The 8,216-nt window shown below is 44.4% G+C and overlaps 1 protein-coding gene across 3 annotated transcripts in view; it reads right to left on the bottom strand.

Annotated features, from left to right (window-relative positions):
• Positions 1 to 8,216, bottom strand: part of UFC1 (ubiquitin-fold modifier conjugating enzyme 1) — a 24,322-nt gene that overhangs the window by 888 nt on the left and 15,218 nt on the right. Inside the window, exons 2-5 of one of the 3 annotated variants that reach the window (XM_037733647.1) lie at positions 3,590 to 3,862; positions 1,634 to 1,701; positions 1,333 to 1,396; positions 960 to 1,036 (exon numbers count right to left, since the gene is read on the bottom strand). In XM_037733647.1, coding sequence (XP_037589575.1) covers positions 960 to 1,036; positions 1,333 to 1,396; positions 1,634 to 1,701; positions 3,590 to 3,712 — 332 coding nt within the window. In that variant the 5' untranslated portion in view covers positions 3,713 to 3,862. Of the gene's footprint in view, positions 1 to 959; positions 1,037 to 1,332; positions 1,397 to 1,633; positions 1,702 to 3,589; positions 4,020 to 8,216 lie in introns of those variants that run through there. The other 2 variants (XM_017515076.2, XM_017515075.2) reach the window with 2 other exon arrangements.

The following is an 8,216-nucleotide window of genomic DNA, read 5'->3' as shown; positions in this document are numbered from 1 at the left end:
TCCCACGCTATCGTGGGAGGGGAAGACTGGGAGTGGAAGACGTGCTAAGTTTACCATAAAGCACAGCAGCCTCTTGGGGGCATAGGAAGACTACTATTGATCAGAATTGAGAACAAGGTCAGCTAAGTAGTTTGCCTCGGCTCAGCAGAGGAGAGCTTGGCACCCTACTAGGCCAGCAGACCCTGGGAAAATCTCTGCCTCCAAAGTTCTTTGTTGAGAGTTGCTGAATGAATGATAGAATATAATGTTTTCTAGGAAGAACGATGGCAAGGAAAACCTAGCTGCCTCCCCCCCCCAGTAGAAAACTACTTGGGGCATTCCAAAGTGACAAGACAGTAGATGAATATCATACACAGGTTAAAACAATTCTTTAAGCGGGGGCCATGTGACCCTGTCCCCATGGCTCCCTCATGGAGAATACTTTCTGGTTTGTCCTTGATCAGTGGTAAGCAGGCACCAGCTGCCTACCTAGTTTATCTTGGTTCTATGAGAAAACACAGAACACCTGTTTGTTAATAATAATCACCTGTTCAGAGAGAATAAGTACGTGAGTCAGAGTCTGCCTGAGGCCCTCAGCCCAGAATGCTGTCAGCCCCCGGAGGCTCTCAGCTCCGCAAGCTGCTGGCCCCCTGGATAGTCCCACTTTGCTGTTCTATCTGGGTGTCTGTTTCTCAATTCCTTCAGCACCACCTGGGTGGGGGTCTCTATGGCTGAGCTGGTCTCAGTAGTTCTTCCTTTTTTTTTCCTTTCAGCTTTTAAATTCAGGGGTACATGTGCAGGATGTGCAGGTTTGTTACATAGGTAAAAATCTGCCATGTTGATTTAATGCGTAGATCATCCCATCACCCAAACATCAAGCCAAGCATCCTTAGCTATTCTTCCTGTTGCTCTCCCTCCCCGAAACAAAGTTCTTCCTTAAGGCCTTCTTTGACCCCTTGCCATTTCCTATTCAGTCCTACCTGTACATCTTTGCTGTCTTTCCATCAAGCTCAGGGACTGCAATTTCTGGGGCAGTAGTAGGATATGTGATAGGAATCTGGAGAAATGATAAAACCTTAATCAAACAATCAGGATAGAGAGGGACTAATCTAATCAGACATACATATTTCTTGATTAAACTGAAATGTTAAGCAAACTCCCCAAGCAGCATGTCCATACCAGGATTCTGGACACAGAGATGAGTAACTGTAATTGATGCTTGCCTCAAACCTCAGCTTTTCCCTCCCATTTTAACAGTTTTCTTTGGTACCTTCAAGAAAGGTTAGCTTGTTCCCAATCATCTAATCCCTCCCCTTCTACTAACTTTCATATTTCCCACTCCATCACACTCACATCAAACTCGATGTCAAACTCGTATTTCAGGAGGTCATGGATATACCAGCATTTTCCAAACCACCTGTAACAAAGACCAAACCTCAGTCTAATTTGCCTACTCTTCCAATACTCAAATGACATCTTTGCTTAGGCCACCACCCTGGGAGACTCATTGAATGGGAACTGGGGAACTCGGGAGCTGTGGGAGTGGAGACAGCTGACATGAGACAGGGTAGCTTTGGTAGTGGGCACTAGGATACCAAATTGCCTAAGTCATATTAAGACTCCTACCCCACACCTCCCAAGAGACTCTACCTACCGAGTCCCTTCCTTGTTGGACTCCAGTCGGAACCAATCGTTGTCAGCATTCTTGTTATTCTCCACATACTGGAAGCAGAGAATGAGGTTCTTTGAGAGAGGAGTTGGGGTCAAGGGCAGTCCCCCTCTCGAAAGAAAAGTATGGGGTTACTTTTCTTTAATATGTTTATCTAATTTTTCTAACATAAAGCTGAAGACAAGGCTATACTGGTAAGTGGGGGTTTGTCCATAACAGAGAATAGAATGTTTGGGTTCCACCACTCAATTTAGCAAGCAAAGACCTGAAGATATCATCTGGATTCTCCTCTCACTTCTGATAATGTCTGCCCTCATCCTGCAACTCATAACAGTAGACCCCTTCCTTGAGTGATTCCCTTCCTTCTAGCTTCATATAGTCCTGTTTTCAACTAGCACCCACATGCTAATGACTCCCAGATTTTTATCTTTGGTCTAGGTCTTTCCTCAGAACTTCAGACTCTAGTACCCAACTGTATTTTGAAATTTCGAACTTCATTTCGTAAATACTTCAAACTCAGCATTTCCATTTGGAATTTATAATATTCCTTCGGATACACTTTCTGAATTACCAATTTCAGGTGGCAGTGTTAGCATTCACCCAAGGAAAAACCTGGGAATCATCCTTGACCCTCCCTATCCCTTACTCCACTAATCAATGATGTCATGCTGATTTTACCTTCTGAATATTCTTCAAATCTACCTCTTCTCTCTAGCTTCACTACAACTGCCTAGTTTAGATTGCCTTTTGTTTTGCTGAGATTAATGACAGCCTCCTAACTTGTCTCCTGCCTTCAATCTTGTCCCTGACAATTCTATTTTCCCCTTATTGCCAATGCAACTGACCTAAACGCAAATCTGACCATGTTATTCCTCAGCTTAAAATCCTTTAACGGCATCCCAAAGCCTCCAAGAGAAAATTAAAGTGCGCAAACCTGTCTCCTAGCTTTGTCTACCATTGCCTACCTCACATTTGATGCTCTAACAACTCAGAGCTACTTCGTTTCTTCAAACACATCATGCCAGTGCCATTTCTAGATCCTATGCTTTTGCTCATGCTGTCCCTTTTGCCTTGAATGTCCTTCCACTCTTATGTTTTATCAGGCTAACTTATGTTTACTCGTTAAGTTTCAGCTCAAGCATTACCTCTTCCAGGAAGCCTTCCGTGACCAAATGCAAGCTGGGTATCTCCCCTCATGGTCTCAAAACATCCTAGCCATTTATCGCTTTACGTCTGTCCCTATCTGTCTCCATCTTTCTCCACTTAAACACTGTATTCTAGTGATCTGGTTTTGTCTACCCCAGTAAGTTCTACCTTATTCGGCTTGGTATCTTCTCCCTAGGTTCTGTATGCACAGTAATTTTTTTTAAGTGAATGAATACATGAGGTAGGAGAATTAGAACTGCTGGCCTTTGAAGCAGACCGAAACGACTATAAAAAGACAATCTTTCTTATCCTCCCACAGTAGAGAGATTAGGTGAGAAGACCACCCGTTTCTAACTAAGAGCTAAACTCCCCAACTCTGTGTAGTTAACACCTACTTGAATTTTCAGCCCTAATGTAGTTTGAAAGAGTGAAGGAGGGAGCAGATAGATGCGGACTGAGGCTTGGCGCCCCGAGGATTTTTGACCACCTCTCCTACATCCAGGTGAACAAACACCTGGAGCCGGGGAGACACGTCACCTTCCGGGGAGGCGTATCCCAAAAATAATTGCTGCTTTTAGCCGCAAGGTCTGGCCCCACTGTGCACCTCACCTGAGTCTTTTTTGCCCTTTCCCCACCATCCCTCCTTAGTCCCCCAACCCCGCAATCGTCCCATTTCTATAATTTAGGCGTTAAACTTAAAAACCGGAAGCAGCTTCCACACGGAGCCTATTATTGAGGACACCTGATTTCCCGCAACCCTTCCGCTACGCGTTAGACAGTAGAAACACAACTGACCCGGATAAGGGACTGATATTCCTCCTTCAGTCGCTGCACCCATAACTCCCGATCTCGGGGTCCGGCATTTGTCTTCAGCACCGGGATCTCAGACACAACACGTCGCGTGGCCTCATCCGCCATCTTGGACCAGGGCGCAAGGGAAACACGGAAGTGGTGTTGCTTGTAGCTTACTTCAAGGCGCCGCCATCTTTACTATGGGAAGATGAGACGTTCGGTTGCCGTTAGACTTCTTTGAATAAGATCTTTATTTTCTTGTCACCTAGTTACCCGCTTTTGAGTGCATTGAGAAGAACAGAATGTAAATAGATTACTCTGTCCTATATATGACACCTGTCATTAAAATCACCGCAGAAGGCACAAAGGGTGACTTCCGTTCATGCTCAGAGAAGTAATCGCAGAAAACCCGTACACCTTCGCACACCTGGAATGCTCTTAGAACTTCAGGCTGCTTAAGGCACTTTTCAAGGCACTGCCTTCCTAAAGCGAGCGATTCGTGTGTTTCCTCTTCGAAGACTTTTTCTTTGCTTATATATAGTCCTGCCTAGATGCAGTTATCCCGTAAAAGGATGTTTAACTCCTGATAAATATTAGAAACCATGCAGAATCAAAAGACAAATCCCAGCAAAATGTGCGCTTTCGTCTAATCATTCGCTGAGTCCTAGATTTTTTTTTTTTTTAAGACAGTGTCTTACTCACTCCAGCCCACGCTGAAGTACAGTGGTACGATCATAGCTCGCTGGATCCTCCATCTCCCAGGCTCAAGCGATCCTCCTGCCTCAGCCTCCCAAAGTACTGGGATTACTGCTGTGAGCCACCTGGCGCAGCCCCCTAGACATATTTTGATCTGGAATTAACTAATCTAGGAAGGAATACTGTCTCTTTAACCCAGGTGAATGACACACAGTAGGTACTCGGTAATCCTTTTGCAAAATGTTGTATTTCAAGGCTGGGCCCGTAATCCCAGCACTTTGGGAGGCCAAGGCAGGTAGATCACGAGGTCAGGAATTCAAGACCAGCCTGGCCAACATGGTGAAACCCCATCTCTACTAAAAATACAAAAATTAGCCGGGTGTGGTGGCACGTGCCTGTAAGTCCCAGCTACTCGGTAGGCTGAGGCAGGAGAATCGCTTGAACCCAAGAGGGACCCAAAAGGCGCAGGTTGCAGTAAGCCGAGATAGTGCCATTGCACTCCAGTCTGGGCAATAAGAGCAAGATGCCTTCTCAAAAAAATAATAAAATCTATACATATTAATTGTAGATTTAATTTAAATACCCTGTTTGGCCGGCTGTAGTGACTCACACATGTAATCCCAGCACTTTTGAACGCCGAGGTGGGTGGATGGCTTGAGCCCAGGAAATCGAAAACAGCCTAGACAACATGGTAAAACCCCATCTCTACAAAAAAATACAAAAATTAGCTGGGAGCGGTGGTGCACACCTGCAGTCCCAGCTATTTGGGGGGCTGAGACAGGAGGACTGCTTTATCCTGGGAGCTCAAGGTTGCAGTGAGCCAAGATCACACCACTGCACTCCAGCCTGAGGGACAAAGTGAGACCAAAAATTTTTTTAACATAAAATAAATATCCAGTTTATTCAGTGAATCATTTCAGCCTTTGGTGATTTTTTTTTTTTTTTTGAGACAGAGTCTCCCTCTGTCACCCAGGCTGGAGTGCAGTGGCACGATTTCAGTTCACTGCAACCTCCACCTCCTGGGTTCAAGCAATTCTCCTACCTCAGCCTCCTGAGTAGCTGGGATTACAGGTGCACGCCACCATGCCCAGCTAATTTTGTATTTTTAGTAAGATGGGGTTTCACCATGTTGGCCAGGCTGGTCTCGAACTCCTGACCTCAGGTGATCCACCACCGTGGCCTCCCAAATTGCTAAGATTACAGGCATGAGCCACCACACCCGGTCTGCAGTACAATATTAAGAGTGTTACTAGCAGACATCCTTATCTTGTTCTGCCTTTAGGGGGAAAATCAGTGTCTTTCTCCATTAGATATGATGTTACCTGTAGATTTTTCATATATGGCCTTTATCAGGTTGAGGAAGTTCCCCTCTTGCATTGAGGGTTTTTCTCATAAGGGAGTTTTATGTTTTGTTTGTTTTTGAGACAGAGTCTCCCTCTGTTACCCAGGCTGGAGGACAGTGGTGATCTCAGCTCACTGCAACCTCTGCCTCCCTTCCTGGGCTCAAGAGATTCTCCTGCTTCAGCCACCTGGTAACTGGGACCACAGACACAGGCCACCACGCCTGGCTAATTTTTGCATTTTCAGTAGAGTCGAGGTTTCACCATGTCAGCCAAGCTGGTCTCCAACTCCTGACCTCAGGCTATCTGCCTGCCTTGGCCTCCCAAAGTACTAGGATTACAGGCGTGATCCACCACCTCGCCCGGCCTTATTTTTTTTCAAATGCTTTTTCCGTGTTGATTGAGATGATGGTGTGGTTTTTGTTTTTTATTAGCGTGCTATATATCTCTTTCATTAAAAACATATTGGATATTGGTTAAGGCTAAGGCAAAACTTTGTACTTCTTAACTAGAGATCTCTCTTCTAGGAGAAATAAGATTTATTCCATTTTGGGTGTAGGCACTGAGGTGTGATATAGAGAGCAGAGATTTGGAATGAGGCTTTGCAATTTAATTGTCGAAAGACTTTAGAGAATTAACTCTGTGAACTGCATTTTCTCAACTATAAAATGAGGATAATAAGGCTTTTAAGGCTGGGCATGGTGGCTCACACCTTTAATCCCAGCCCTTTGGGAGCCTAAGGGAGGAGGATTGCTTGAGCCCGGAAGTTCGAGAAGAGCGTGGGCAAAATAGACCTTGTCACCACAAAAAGTTTAAAAATTAGCTGGATGTGGTGGCAGGCACCTGTGTCCCCAGCTACTTGGGAAGCTGAGATAGGACGGCTTGAGTCTGGGAGGTCAAGGCTGCAATGAGCTGTGAATGAACCATTGCACTCTGGCCTGGGTGACAGAGTGAAACTCTGTCTCAATTAAAAAAAAAAAAAAGCTTGGCCGGGCATGGTGGCTCATGCCTGTAATCCAAGCACTTTGCAGGCCAAGGCGGGTGGATCACCTGAAGTTGGGAGTTCAAGACTAGCCTGACCAGCATGGTGAAACCCCGTCTTTATTTTAAAAAATTAAAAAAAGAAAAAGCTTACATAGTTATAACTGTATATGCAATGGTCATTCATTTACATAATAGGCAGCCAGGATGAAATTCAGAAAAATAAATGGCAGTTTTAAAACTTTTATATGGTAGTGAAGCCAGGTTTACAAACAAAATCTTAGGCCAGGTGCGGTGGCTCACACCCATAATCCCAGCATTTTGGGAGGCTAGAGGTAGGCAGATCACGCGAAGTCAGAAGTTCAAGACCAGACTGACCAACATGCTAAAACCCCATCTCTACTAAAAAGTTAGCTAGGCGTGGTGGTGTGTGCCTGTAATCCCAGCTACTTGGGCAGCTGAGGCAGGAGAATCCCTTGAACCCAGGAGGTGGAGGTTGCAATGAGCCAAGATCTCATCACTGCACTCCAGCCTGGGCAATAAGAGAAACTCTGACTCAAAAAACAATAAAACAACAAAACCTTTCCTGGAGTCTCAAATTATAAAAATGATAAATATAGAGCTGCTCTTGTTTAAGTGCAGGCAGAAGACCTGTATCCCCAAGAATACTTCTATGGTAACTACTCATCATACTTTATTAACTGTATAATTGTCTTGATAGCCTGGAAGCTCAATCACGGTAGGGATTGTGTATCTATCTTGTTCAATGCTGTACTTCTAAAACCTAATAATAGCGCCTGCCACAGATTAAATGTTCAATCAATATTTTAACGTCAATGAGGATCTTGATACATAAAGTAATCACCAGAAAAGCTGTCTATAAATTTGCATGTTGTTTTTGTTTCATTAAAACAATGAAAATCGTCTTATTAAACCATTTAGTAAAGCACAGCACATAATATGTATGATAATACAAAGTACAGTCTCTGTTATAAACATAGGCCTACCTCTATTATAGGCATAGTTGCATCTCTGTAGGATATGCCTCTTTTAGAGAAATGTTTATTTTTAAGCTATGGATTTAGCTTATTATTAAGTAATGCTCACATGAGACAAGAAGCTAAAATTGAGAAGGCTGAAGGAAGAGTATGTAGGCCTGAGCCTCACTGTTTTTCAGAGGAAGAACTCATTCATGAGCAAATGTTTATGGAGTTTCTCATATGTTCCAGGCATTGGAACTACAGTGGATTCCCAGGCAGGTGGATTTCCTGTCCTCATGGACATTATCCTAAAATAGTTATAAAATGGAATTGAGTCAGGTGTGGTGCCTCAGGCCTGTAATCCTAGCACTTTGGGAGGCTGAGTCGGGTGGATTGCCTGAGCTCAGGAGTTCCAGATCAGCCTGGGCAACATGGTAAAAAAAAACATGTCTCTACTAAAAAACAAAAAATTAGCGGGACGTGGTGGTGTGCACCTGTAGTCCCAGCTACTCCGGGGGGAGGCTGACGCAGGAGAATTGCTTTAACCCGGGAGGTGGAGGTTGCAGTGAGTGAGGTGAGACTGTACCACTGCACTCAGCCTCAGCAACAGAGCAATGCTCTATCTCCAAAAAA

This window comes from Cebus imitator, unplaced genomic scaffold, assembly GCF_001604975.1.
Source record: "Cebus imitator isolate Cc_AM_T3 unplaced genomic scaffold, Cebus_imitator-1.0 Scaffold541, whole genome shotgun sequence".
NCBI classification, from domain to species: Eukaryota; Metazoa; Chordata; class Mammalia; order Primates; family Cebidae; genus Cebus; species Cebus imitator.
This window is presented reverse-complemented; position numbering and strand designations above follow the sequence as displayed.